General features: G+C 41.7%; 2 protein-coding genes across 2 annotated transcripts in view; one reads left to right on the top strand and one right to left on the bottom strand.

The window, feature by feature from the left end:
* The window catches only part of PKD1L2 (polycystin 1 like 2), a 154,643-nt gene that overhangs the window by 29,308 nt on the left and 111,599 nt on the right, over positions 1-13,736 (top strand). Inside the window, exons 11-16 of the mRNA XM_036749929.1 lie at positions 1,129-1,336; positions 2,787-2,904; positions 3,557-3,707; positions 6,481-6,657; positions 10,795-10,940; positions 11,837-12,031. Coding sequence (XP_036605824.1) covers positions 1,129-1,336; positions 2,787-2,904; positions 3,557-3,707; positions 6,481-6,657; positions 10,795-10,940; positions 11,837-12,031 — 995 coding nt within the window. The remainder of the gene's footprint in view (positions 1-1,128; positions 1,337-2,786; positions 2,905-3,556; positions 3,708-6,480; positions 6,658-10,794; positions 10,941-11,836; positions 12,032-13,736) is intronic.
* Positions 1-13,736, bottom strand: part of BCO1 (beta-carotene oxygenase 1) — a 172,801-nt gene that overhangs the window by 124,102 nt on the left and 34,963 nt on the right. The gene's annotated exons all lie outside the window — the stretch shown is intronic.

Here is a 13,736-nt window from a genome sequence, read left to right as displayed (position 1 = left end):
GGCAAAAAGGGCTAAGTGACTTGTGCAGGACCACACAGCTATTAAGTGTCTGAGGCTACATTTGAGCTCAGGAAAATGAATCTATCTTGCTCCATGCCCAGCTCTATCCACTGTGCCATCTAGCTGCCCTCAAGGTATTTACATTCTAATTAGCTCATGGCTCCAAATGATGCCACTTCTCTTGGATTGCCCTCCTACCTAGATTCACAATGTGTTAGAACTCAGAGAATTCTTGGAACATAGAATACCAGAGCTGGTTTCATATTTCAGTCATGTCCAACTCTTCACGACCCCATTTAGGGTTTTCTTGGCAGAGACACTGAAGTAGTTTGCAGTTTCCTTCTCTAGCTCATTTTACAGATGAGGAAACTGAGGCAAATAGGATTAAGTGACTTACCTAGGGTTAAATAGCTAGGAAGTATCTGAGGCTAGATTTGAACTCAGGAAGATGAGTCTTTCAGATTCTAGGCCCAGCATCCCATGCACTGTGTCACCAAGCTGCCCCACAACTGAGAGAGACCCTAAAATATTAAAGGAAAGACCTTTAGAACGTAGATCTTCTAGTCCAGTCCCCTCTCTTTACAGAGGAGGAAACTAGTGCCCAGTAGGTAGATGTGATCTCTCTAAGATAACTCAACAAATTAGTGACAAAGCAACTTTCAAACCCCAGTTTCCTGATTCCTTTTCCAGGGAATCTTTTCATCACCCTTGACTGCCTTTCCTTGTGCCCAAATTGTACCACTGGAGTGAACCGACTCTTTGAGATTTTTATTACCTTTATTGTTTGGGAAATATGCACTTCTGGGTAGGAAAATTTTCTGGCCAGTTAGAGGCAGCTAGAGGTCCAACAAACTTTTCATTTTAACTCTTGCTGGAAATTTCTCCAAGGTTTGCTTCCTATCTAAGGAATTAGAGAAGAGGGAGCATAATTGGGCCTTTCTGTGCGACTGAGGATCTTCAGGAACTGAACACGAGTTGACTTTGGACACACTCTGGAAGGGCTTTGGGAACTAAATTGCACACAGTTTGCCTCCTCCTCCCCCAATAAAAATTGAGGATAAGCCAGACGAACCAGAGAATGCCCGGTTTTCTCCTTCTCACAGAGATTCTTGTTTGTTGTCCTGGCAGGGAGGTGCTGGCCTCAGTGGAAGGAATGTGTCCAGCAGCAGCTGCTCTTCACAGACCAAAGGGAAATGCTGATAGAGCCTTCCTGTCTGCCTCCTCCCAATTCCGCTATCACCCTCCGCATTCTGGTACATGGCGAGCAGGGAGAACGGTGGCAAGATGAACAGTGCCTGTATGTGACAGCAGAGCAGAAGCTGCATCCTCAGATCAGGTCTGGTATTTGTGAATCTGTTCCTTGAGGGCAAGGGAGGCCTATCAGTCTTCTCTGGTCTCCTTACTCCTGATGTATGTATGGGGCCCTCGCCATAGGAGCTTAGTACATATTTGTAAATGGATGAATAAATTAAACATTTCACATAGCCATGATCTAATAGTCCTCTCCTGGGAGTAAGCTGCTTTGGAAGGTCATGGGGGAAGGGAGCAAGCATTTGTTAAGCACCTACTATGTGCCAGGTACTGCGCTAAGTGTTTTACAAATACTGTCTCATTTGAACTACTGGGAGGTTCTGTGTTCTGTCGCCATCTAAGCTTTAGAGAAAGGGGAGAGGGAGGGAACTTACACCCTGTCTAAAGACTGGAAGGGAAGGTGGGGAAAGAATCAATCAGCATGTGATTGAGCACCTACTGTGGACTAGCTACTATGCTAGACAAATGGAATACAAAGACAAATTAAAACAGTCCCTGCTCTGAAGGAGCATACTTTCTATCTGGAGAGACAAAATGTAAATGTACAAAATAAATACCAGTTTCTTGGCAGCAGGGGTGGGGAGGGGGTGGGGATGTGTGTGTTAGGCAGTGGTAGCTGTGAGAATCAGAAAGGCCTAGTGCAGAAAATGTATTTGAGGTGAGTTTTAAAGGAAGAAAGCTAAGGAGTCTAAGAAACCGTGGTGAAAAAGAATGGATTCTCAGCATGGGGGAATAGCAGGTGTAAAGGCATGTGGATGGGAGACAGAGTGTCATGGTAGAACTAGGTTAAAAGGTTGAAAGGCGACAGGAAAAGGTGATGAATTTACTCTGATGAGCCTGAAGGTCTTTAACCAGTCTTTCCTGACTTTTCAGTCCAAAAAGTTCATGCAGTTTTGGGGATAAGAAAAATCTTTGAAGGGCTGTCATATGGAATAAAGATTAATTAATAAGTATAATAATAGCTCACATTTATATAGTGCCTTAAGGTGTGCAAAGTGCTTTACATATGTTATCTCATTTGATCCTCACAACAAACAGCCCTGGGGGGTAGGTGTGATTATTATACCCATTTTACAGATGAGGAATCTGAGGTTAGCAGAGCTCAAGTGACTTGCCCAGGCTCCCACTGCTAGTTTCTGAGGCAGGATGTGAACTCCGGTTTCCCTGACTCCCAGACCATTGATTGCTCTATTGACTTCACCATCTGGATGCTTATGGAAGTTCTTTTGTTTGACCCAACAACAGGGCAGAAACAGAAATAGTGGGTGGAAATTGAAAGGATGTCAGGGAAAAAAAACACCAAACTTTCTTTCTAATCATTAGAGCAGTCCCAAAGTGGAATGGACTGCTTCGATAGGTGGTGGGCTCTCTTCTCTTCTCACAGTATCTTATAGCAAGGCCTCATTAGTGAATGGTGACAGTGCTCCTGTCTAACTCTCCTATTTTGTATTTTTGTGATTTCTCACTTCTTCCAGTTGTGAAAAGAATTGCAAGCCAGTGAATACGAGTGAAGAAGTCGTGTTGAGGGCCACTTGTAATGACCGAGAGCCTGTGACATACAGCTGGTATTTAGACACGTCCGTCCAGGAGAAGGTGAGCCAGTCTTTTAAGTACATTAAAAACAGTAATCGTGGAGCACTAGTATTATGGTCACCCTTGCATGAAGCTTTAGGGGTAACTTCTCTAGAGTTTAAGTCTCTGAAATGATGTGATGAGGGTCTGGCTTCTGTATTTTGTTCTGAAGCCACTGGGGTCTAATTCTAGGACTTAGAGCACTGGAGGACCCCAGGGATGTGATCTCTGAGAAAATGATTTTAGGGGAAAGGACCATGGGTGAGGTTTATGCCATTTTGCCCACTCCCCAAATCACAAGACCAGGCTGTCTTAAATGTGCTTGACGAAACTGCTGAGGCTCCAAGCTATAGAAGAGAGGCCTTAATCCTGTTCTTAGTATACAAGTGTCCCAAGGACTCCTCCGTGTGGGATAGACAATGCCGGTGCTCCAGTCACTCTGGGCCGGATGGGAAAACCCCTGGGTGGTTTTCTTCGTGGATGGGAGAAAGCTGCCTGCGATCTCCAAGCAGCTGGCCAGGGTCCTGAAGGTCAGGGCCCAGAGTTGGGGTTCAGTGATGCAAACTGGCAGGAGCTGAATCAGAGGGGGTTTGTGGGGACTGGGGACCCTGTATCCTATACTGTTCATGAGCTTGGTGCATCACACAGAGCTCAGGTTCTATAAATGTTTCAGATGGACCTTCCTGCTGTCTGTGGTCTCAGTGGATTCAGGCCAAGTTCCTTAAAGCTGCTACAGAGGAATACTTCCATCTTGCTAATGAGTAGCTCCTTCCTGTCTGAACTTGGGGCCTCAGCCACTGGTGCACTTCGAATTAAAGTCACAGGTAGGCAGGTATATAGGAGAATTTTTTTTAACTGGATCTGTGATTCGTTGGCTTAGGGAAATCTCAGTGAGGAAATGACCGCTATTCATGTGGCTCGGCATCTGCTCTGCAATTTATGGTTTTAGAGAATTGCCTGGAGCCCTAAAAAGTTGATGACTTGCCTTGGGTCTACAGGTAGGACATGCTGGAAAGAGGCAAGACTGAACATAGGTTGTCTTGACTCCAAGGCTAGTTCTTTATCCAGTTTACCACAGTGCCTCTTGTGGGAGATAAATATAAATATAAGATATATATATATATAGATATATATATATATATATATGTAGTTATACCTATAGTTATCTATCTATTTAGTTATTTCCAAGAAAGCTCAGAAGTCAGTCCTTCCTTGGATTGGCACTAGGTACTGGAGTGGATATTCTGGGTGCAAGAGTGGAGTATTTCATAGGTCCATTCAGTTCTGCACTTACTCCAGCATGTATGTATTTCCGTTTAAACAAACCCAATATATGAAAATCTGAGTTTTCTAGTAATAGTAAAGAAAACAACTCATTATAGCCCATTAAGGTTTTAAAAGTGCTTTCCTCATAAGAATCTTATAAGATGGGTACTATGAGGAAACTGAGTCTCAGAGCAGTTAAGAGTGAGGTAATAGCTATGGAATTAAGCTAAATAGCGAGATCATTCGATTTTGGAGCCAGGGAACCTTTGTTCAAAGCTTGATTCTGTCTCTTACCACCTGTGTGACCTTGGACAAACCACGTAACCTCTGAATTGCAGTTTCCATATCTGTAAAATGAAGGGCTTGAATTGGATCACCTCTGGCTCTAGGTTTGTGATCTATGATCCTGTGATCCCAAATGAGGGGATGTGACTAGACTACCTCTAATGTCCTTTCTCCCCTCTATCCTGAGTTACTTGCCTAAGATCTTACAGCTAGTAAGTATTACAGGTGGGAGGCTAACGTAGGTCTGCTGATTCCAAGTTGGTTACCATTTTACTACACCCCATATCCTCTTAATATAAATTGAGGGGGGATGATTTGCTATACGGAGGATTTCCTTTATTTATTAAACACATATTTTTTCCCAGAGATACATCATTTACACACAACAAGGAATATTGATGTAAAACCCTGCTTTACTCCATTAGCAAAGAGCCTCCTTTAAGAGTTCCCATCCTCTCAGCCAAGCCTTAGAGGTTTCTGTCCTTTGCCTACCATGGCCTGTTATACACGGCCACCAGCGACCCCTCAGAGGCATAGCCCCGCTCCAATTCCACATCTAGGCTCCAGCACTGGCTCCTCCTCTAGGTTCAGTCACGTCTGTATCCATATCATAACGGGTATGTTTCCCTTTAAGCAAACCCAATTTATAAAAATCTGGGTTTGCAAAACAGTTATAACAACAACAACAATAGCTTGTATTTTTATTGTACTTTAAGGTTTACAAAACCCCTGGATAGAAGTGAGTCAGGAGAATAAAGCTCCCTTGAGCTGAAGTCGGTGCTTGGGTGAAGCGCATGGTAGAAATGGGACCCAGGACAGTGGTTTAAAAAACAGTTACACTTTAAAATTCATTTTTACAAATTTTGAGTTCCCCTTTCGCTCCCTTCCTCCAGTCCTTCCCCTACCCATTGAGAAGGCAGACAATAATGATAGCAATTATGTATGAAGTCATGCAAAATGTATTTCCATATTAGCCATGCTATTAAAAAAAAGACAAGAAAACTTACGTGAAAAAAGTATGCTTCAGTTTGCCCTCAGAATTTCTCTCTCTAGATGGAGATAGCTTTTTTCTTTGTGAGTCCTTTGGAATTATCTTGAATTGTATCGATTAAAGTAGCTGTCTTTCACAGTTGATCATTACACCATTGCTGTTATTATATACAATGACCTCCTGGTTCTGCTCACTTCATTCTGTATAATTTCATATAAGTCTTCCCAGGTTTTTCTGAACCCATCCCCCTCATCATTTTTTATAGGACAATAGTATTCTTTCACATTTATATAGCACAGCTTGCTCAGTCATTCCACAATTAATGGGTATTTCCTCAATTTCCAGTTCTTTGCCACTACAAAGAGAGATGCTACAAATATTTTTATACAAATAAGTCCTTTTCCCTTTTCTTTGATCTCTTTGAGATACAGACTTAGTAGTGATATTGCTGGGTCAAAGGGTATGCACAGTTTGATAGCCCTTTAGGCATAATTTCAAATTGCTGTCCAGAATGGGTTGGACTAGTTCACAGTTCTATCAACAGTACATTAGTGTACCTACTTTTTCATATCCCCTTCAGCATTTGTCATTTACCTTTTCTGCCATATTAGCTAATATGATGGGTGTAAGGTGATATCTAAGATTTTAAGTTGCATTTCTCTAGTTATTAATGATTTAGAGCATTTTTTCATGACTATTGATAACTTTGATTCTTTTTTTCTGAAAACTGCCTTTTGATCACTCATCAATTGGGGAATGGCTCTTATTTTTTATAAATTTGGCTCATTTCCCTATATATTTGAGAAGTGAGGCCTTTATCAGAGAAACTATAAAAAAAAATTTTTTCCAGCTTTCTGTTCTCCCATTTTGTCTGCATTGGTTTTGTTTGTGCAAACCTTTTTAATTTCATGTAATCAAAATTATCCATTTTACTTCCTGTGGTCCTCTTTCTTGTTTAGTCATAAACTCTCTCCTTATCTCTAGAACTGATAGGTAAATTTTTCCATGATTCCAAGGAATTGGTTTTAAAGCAGTCTTCTCTCTTTGATTTTCAGCAACAACCAAGTGGGCCTATGGAGAACAGACCTACATTGTCAGCACCCTTCATCCTCCCAAGGTGCCAGCTTGTTCTGTCATTCCAGAGCAGGGGACCATTCTGACAAGTTTTAGGATCTCCTGCAAGACATCTGCAGAGCCTGGTTTGCTCACCTATTGTTTCTGCCTGAAACCAGGTAGAATCTAAGGACCTCCTTTTTCTGTTGGCTGTCCCACAGAAACTGTCCAGAACTCTCTTTGTCTTTGCAGGGGCTAGTATGCAATTTGGGAACAAGTAGAACTGTCCATGTAGGGATGAAGTTTTCAATGTCAAGAGTTCCCCATGGTAGTCTAGGCTCCTGTTTTTCAGCTCACATTGGAAAGAAGACTAGCAGGGTATCCTGCTAGTGAGAGGCAGTGTGGCAGAGTCGAATGATCATGGGATCTAGAGTCAGAAAAGCTGTCTTGAAATCTCATTTTTCTACCTTCTCTTCTACTTGTGTGATATTGGGCAGTGCCATTTGGATTCTTTGTTCGTATGAAATGAAAGGAGTGAACTAGATGAAGTTTATTGGTAACTAGGTGGTGCAGTGGATAGAGCACTGGGCTTAGAATCAGGAAGACCCATCTTCATAAGTTCAAATCTGGCCTCAGAAGTTAAGTGACTTATCTAGGGTCACAGAGCTAGCAAATGTCTGAGGTTGGATTTGAATCCAGGTCTTTAGTACCCTATCCATTGTGTCACTTGTTCTCTGGTTTATTAACCTTAGTCAAGTAGCATCTGTGACCAACAGTATCTGGCACTCCCCCAAGGAAGCTATTAATTCCTGTTATGAGCACTAAAGTTCACAAAGCAAAAAATTAATAAACAGTTTTATTCACAAATGAGTGCCTCACACACAGTAGGCATTTAATGTTTATTGATGATTGACTTGACTCGAAAACTCTTATATCTGAATATGTGTAGAGTCAAGAGATCTCCCCAAAGTAGATGAGGCCTGGGTTTGTCCCGTAATGCTTGTGCTCCCTTCCAGGGCCTTTTTGTCTGTGTTTTATCACTCTTTCCTCAATAATTTTCAGTCACTACTCTGCCTTCTGCATCCTAGGACCACGGTCTTCTTCAGCTCTGCTTCTAATAGCACAGAATCTTTGCTGACTTCCTTGACCTCTCCTCTTCTTCTCGTCTTCTCTAGCAAATGGTGCTAATAATCTTCCCCAGGGGACCAACTTTCTAGGTATTAACCTACATAAAGCCGTCAGTCTGGAGCCCCTTCCTTACCCAAATAACTCAAAAACTGCCCTCAGAGGTCAGTTGCCTCTGCAGTTTCAAAAATCTTTATATTTCTGGATACCACAGCACCTGCCCTTCCACATCAAATGGGCCCCTTCGAGTGCTATGGGAATGGTCCCTTTTGTCACTATTCAGATAAGTATGTATCTTCAACTCCATACAGAGTAATGGTAAGCTGACACTTAGCACCCAGGCAGTGTGTCTCCTGCTAATGCCAGTACCACTCCCACCTCAGGACTTGGAGTTTGGAGGAACATCTTCATTCTCTTCCCAAATTGAACTCAGAGGACTTGAGTTCAAAACCTAGCTTCACTCCTCACCACTTCTCTGAACCTCCCTTTCCTCACCAGAAAACTAGATGTCTCATAGACATCTCAGACTCCATGTATCTAAAACAGAACTCACATTTCCCCCTAAACCAACCATTTCTGTTAAGGGCACCACCACCATCCTTCTACTCTCTGACATTTTCAACCTTGACATCATTCTCTCTCTCTCTCTCTCTCTCTCTCTCTCTCTCTCTCTCTCTCTCTCTCCCTTTCTCTCTCCCTCTTCCTCCATCCCTCCCTTTCTACCTCCCTCTCTCTCCTTCCTGTATCACCTTTCTCCCCTGCTCTCTCTTGCTCTCCATATTTTCCCTCTATCCTTCTCCTCTTCTCTCCCACCCCAGTGTTGCCAGATCTTGCCATTTCTACCATGACAACATCTCTGGCATCTGTCCTTTTCTCTCCCCTCACACAGCCACCACCTCAGTTTCAACCCTCATCACTTCTAACCTGGACTATCAAAAGATATCAGAAGCAGAACCAGCTTTCTTTAAAACACAGTACTCCATCTTCTTGTCCCCATGCTCTTTCATTCACCTCTATCTAGGGGGAATCCATGACTTTCTCCAAGACTCAGCTCAAACCCTACCTTCCTCATGAAACCTTTCTTTATCCCTCCTGTTGCTAGCGTCATTCCTCTCTAAACTGCCACATATTATATTATATTTATTCTGTATTTGCTTAGATTTATATTGTATTCTCATATTTTTTGCACATACTTGGATATGTACATATCATCCTCCCCAATAGAATGTAAAGCTCTTTGAGGGCAAGGAATGTTTCATTTTGGTCTTTGTATCCTAAGTGCCTAATATGGTGCCTGGCACATGGTAGGTATTTAATAAATGCTTGTTAATGGACAGAAGAGAGACAGCATGGCACAGTAGATAGAGAGCTGGCCTTGGAGTCAGAAAGACCTAGGTTCAAGTCCCAACTTGGAAACATCTTAGCTGTGTGATCCTCAGACTACAAATTTCTGAGCAAGTAATGGTCTGCATTGCTATATTGGGAGGAGTGCCCACTACCAAAGAAACCACAGGTCCAAATGTTAAAAATAACATTTTTTTAAAAAAAGGACAGTAGTACAAGATGAGCATACATGGATAGGTTGTGACCTGATGGAACACCCATGTCAGTGAAATTACTCTTCTCGCCTCTATGTCTTAGGACTCTGGGCCCTCTTTGAATATTAGCTCAAATACTAGCATCCACAAGAAGCCTTCCCTGATTCCTTGGTTATAATGAAATAGAGGTTTGTTACAGAATAACATTATTCATGTCATAGGGATGATCTAGACTGAGAAGGTCCATTTATACTCCAGCCCCCTCATTTTTACATATGGAGAAACTGAAGCCTAGAGAGGTTAAGTAACTTGTCCAAGGTCATACAGGTAACAAGTGAAAGGCAGGATTTGAACCTGGGTCTTCAGACCCCAAAGCCAATGGTCTTTCCACTGTACCATACTATCTCTTTAAAAAAAGAGAAAAAAGCCTTACCTTCTTGACTATTAGAACACCTAACATCCCTCCAAATTCTGATTCTATGATCCTATGATCCCATTTTGCCCCAAGGGAAGCTAGGCTGGGTTATTCAAATGATCTCTTCCTTCTCACCCAGGATTCTTCTAGGGAAAAATCTGCACAAGGGTTTGGGTGGGTGGGTGGGGGGTGGTAGAGACAGTGGAATTAGCTGTTCTTGGCATAGCTTGCACTAGAGAAAAGGAAATTTTAAAGTCATTGGATCATGGATTTAGAGCTTAAAGGTATTCTAGAGACCATCTAGTCCAAAGGAACATGTTTTTAGACCTGGAAGGACCCTAGAGGCCATGGAGTCCAACCTTCTTGATTTACAGATTAAGAACTGAGGCCCAGAGAGTTTAAATGATCTGTCCAAGATCACACAGAGAATAGATGGGAAAGCCAGGATTCCAATGTGTAGTCAGAATCTAAACCCAATACTCTTTCTGTTGTTCCACAGTGTCACAAGAAGTTATGGCTTAAGCTCAATCATGGTTGAGGTGACCATCTGTAAAGTTTCTCTCATGGTCACTGCCTCTTGGCAAAAATCTTTCAAGGTCAAAAGCCACAGAAACTTGGGGAATTCTGGATAATATATACAGAAACACTTCTAGTTTTACAGGTTTCCATGATGATATCTCTAAAGGACAGTCAGTCTAGCCCCAAGATGATGGCTATACATCTATATAAAATGGATCCTGAGAAAACTTTTCAGTGGGCACCACTTAGTTTTTTTAAAAATCATATTTTATTTTTTCCGCAATTACATGTACAAACAATTTTTAACATTCATTGGGTTTTTAAAGTTTTGAGTTCCAAATTCTATCCCTTTCTCCCTCCTGTCTTCTCCTCTCTGCAATAGTAAGCAATCTGATATAGATTATATATGTGCAATCATGTAAAATATTTCTATATTAGTCATTTTGGTACCATTTAATTTTAATAGATTTTGGTAAAATTTGCTCTGTGGTAGGGGGGTCCTGAAAATTATGACTGTGTTCAGGAAAAGTTACCAGTTATAAAACCACTAGGACTTAAATTTAGCTGAGTTTCTTGCATTATTATCGAATTTGGTGTTTGTAAGGTCTTTGTTATGAGTGCTTATGCTTCAGTGATCAATAGTGTTTCTTTTGTAGGGCTTACTATCTTTCCAGAACTCTAAGATTCTTTCCTCTGACTTTTCATCTTCTTATTTTTAGATTCATGCCTCTATTGTGGTCACAAGCCAGAACTCCCATCAGTTTATCTACCGCTTGGAGAGGAAGAAAATAACTTTGTTCTGAAGATCCTTGTTTCTGTTGCCAATAAGGCTGGAGACATAGTCCATACCCATGTAGCAGTCAAGGTAGGTAATATCCTTTCTCACTCCCTCCCTTCCTTCCAAAGCTGGAAGGGACCTCATAGGTTAACATCCAGTATCATCATTTTGTTTATGAAGAAACTGAGGTCCAGAGAGGTCGAGTAATTGGCCCAAAGTAAATAACAGAACTGGAATAGGAAGAGGCAGTGTGGTATAGTGGATGGGTCTTTGGAAGTGGCATCATTAACCTCTCATTCCTTTAAATGAGGTTAATAATTATACCTTCCTTGAGGGCTGTTGCATGGATAAATTGATAATATAGATGTAAAACACTTTTGTAAACCATAAGGAAATACATAAATATGAGCTATTATTTTCATTTGCATGCCTGATTATTAGAGAATTGGGACATAGGATAATGGATGCAGAACTAGAAGGGTCCTAAGGAGCTACAGAGTCTACTAGCCTCATTTTACAGATGAGGAAAATGAAGCTGCAAGATGATACATGATGAGATAAGAAAAATTAACCCCAGACAGGTTAATTTTAATGTGATTTTAAGCAATTTGTAGCCCTACCTTCCTTAAGTACCTGTTATATGACCATTTCTCCAATGGGATGTATGTATAACCTTTATAGATACGTATCAGTTTCTTATAGATTCTAAAATGTCAGCTCTTTATTTATGCTATATTTATCGCATATTTGCTGCAAATATTCTTTCCAGTGCCAGTATTTCTTAGCATGGAATTTCTTTGGCCTTTCCATTCTTTGCTGCTTTTCACATCTTTGTTTTTCACTCACCCCATACTAAACTTGCTATGGCCTACTATTATTTTCTATGAGAGAAATCACAACTTATGACTCTGGCATCTATCCATGTAGTCCTGGAGGCCAGGCCACTTTCTCAGCCTCTCCCAATCTTAATTTCTCCCATTCAGGTAGAACAAGAAGGCACAATCAAGGGGAACCAGATACTCCATGCACTAATGTCAGAGAAGATAAGCAGCATACCAATAAGAAAGAACAGCAGCATGGCACTTATCCAGTTGTCTAAGTCGGTGTCCTCTGTCTTGAATCTGGGGGACCAGGATGAAGGCTTCCCTCTATCTCTGAGAGCCAGCCCTGCAAAGGAGGTCCTTGATGTGGTTTCTCTTTTGTATTGTGGAAAAGACCAACCCTTGGATCAGCAAGCCTCTGGCCTAGTGGGGAGGGGTTAGGCTTTAGAGATGTCTGATCATGGCCATGAAGAAGTTGATGATAGAGTCATAGGACTTAAAGCTGAAAGGGGTCTTGCAGATCATCTAGTCAACCCTTCAGTTCCTCATTTGATACCAGTGTAATGCCTAACCAATAGACATTTAATAGATCCTTTTTAACTCATTTATTCATTCATTCACTTAATCCCCTGTTTTACAGATGACAACACTAAAGTCCACGGAGGGGGTGTAATTTGTCCAAGGTCACACAGGTAGCAAGAAGCAGAGCAGGAATTTAAATGCAGGTCTGCTGCATCTTTCACATCCATGACATTTCCTCATCCTTTTAATCCCTTCAATAGTTCAACGCCATCATTTTGTAAATGAAGGAAATGATGCCTGGGGAGGTTAAGTGACTTGCCCAGTATTCCACCAATAGGAAGTAGCAGAGGTGTAATTCCTCTGCCTCAAAATCCAATTCTCTTTCCACTGAATGAATCATGCTGCCTTCATTAAGTTAAACTTTGGAGTTATTTTCTTGTTTTTTTCTCCCTTAGGATCCTTTCTTCCACCCAGGGTTTAAGACACATGTCCAAGCCCGTGTCCTCAGTCATTAGAGATCCCTGAATATCCTGGGTTCCCTCTTGACTCAGCAGTTCCTGGGAAGATGTGGATTCCCTCATGGACCCTGGCAGCAGGACTCTGCAACCATGCCTACTAGGATGAGCATAGGGCTCCCCAGCAGAAAGCAAAGGAAAGAGTTCCCCACTAGGCCATGCCCACGTTCTCTCGTATTGACAAAAGGGTGGAACAACCAAGAAACTATTGGCCAGATTTGAGTCATGGGAAGAAACCTGTATTAGGAATCAGCAGGCCCAAATTCAAGGTCCAGCTCTGACACCAGATCACTGAATGATCTTAATCAAGTCTCTTCCCCCTCTCTAGTTTTCAGTTTTCTCTTTTATAAACTTAAGGTTCTGGACTAACTGGATTCTAAGTTCTGCTCTTCCTCTGCCTCAGTTGTATTATTCAATGTTCTGAAGTCCTTTTGAGCTCTGACATTCAGCATTCGGTGTTCCCAGAGGAGTAGAGACTAGACTGTGTGGGTAGCAGGATTGTGGCCAAAATATTTGGCGAACATCAGCCCATCTTAGCTGTGCCTCAGACCAGACCAGGCCAGGCCAGGCTCCCACTACTCTGAAAGGATAGAATGCAAAGTAAAGAGTTAGGAGGGTGCTTAAAGCCCAATTGGTTCAACTGGCTTATTTTACAGGAGAGAACACTGAGGTCCACAGGGGGACAAAGACTTTTATTCACTGAGTTAGAGACAGCCAAGAATAGAGCTCAGGCTTTCCTTAGGGCAGCATTCTTTATTTAATATCATGTTGCCTCTAGGGGTAGAAGAGATGCTAGGAATACTCTAGGCTCAATTCTCCTCCTTATATTAAAAAGCCTTGAGACTCTGAGGGTCTCCTATTTGTCGCCATGCCTTTCAAGGTTGGGTCTTAGAGAGTGGATGCCAATTTTACAACTATCTTTGATTTTTACATCCCTACTGAAAGACTGCCATGTCTAGAGAGCCAAGTATGTGTTTTTAAGTGAATACAGTGAAAGTAATTACAATTAAGAGATTTGTGACAGC

This window comes from Trichosurus vulpecula, chromosome 3 (assembly GCF_011100635.1).
Source record: "Trichosurus vulpecula isolate mTriVul1 chromosome 3, mTriVul1.pri, whole genome shotgun sequence".
NCBI lineage: Eukaryota > Metazoa > Chordata > Mammalia > Diprotodontia > Phalangeridae > Trichosurus > Trichosurus vulpecula.
The sequence above is the reverse complement of the archived record's forward strand: the minus strand, read 5'-3'. Positions and strand labels throughout refer to the sequence as shown.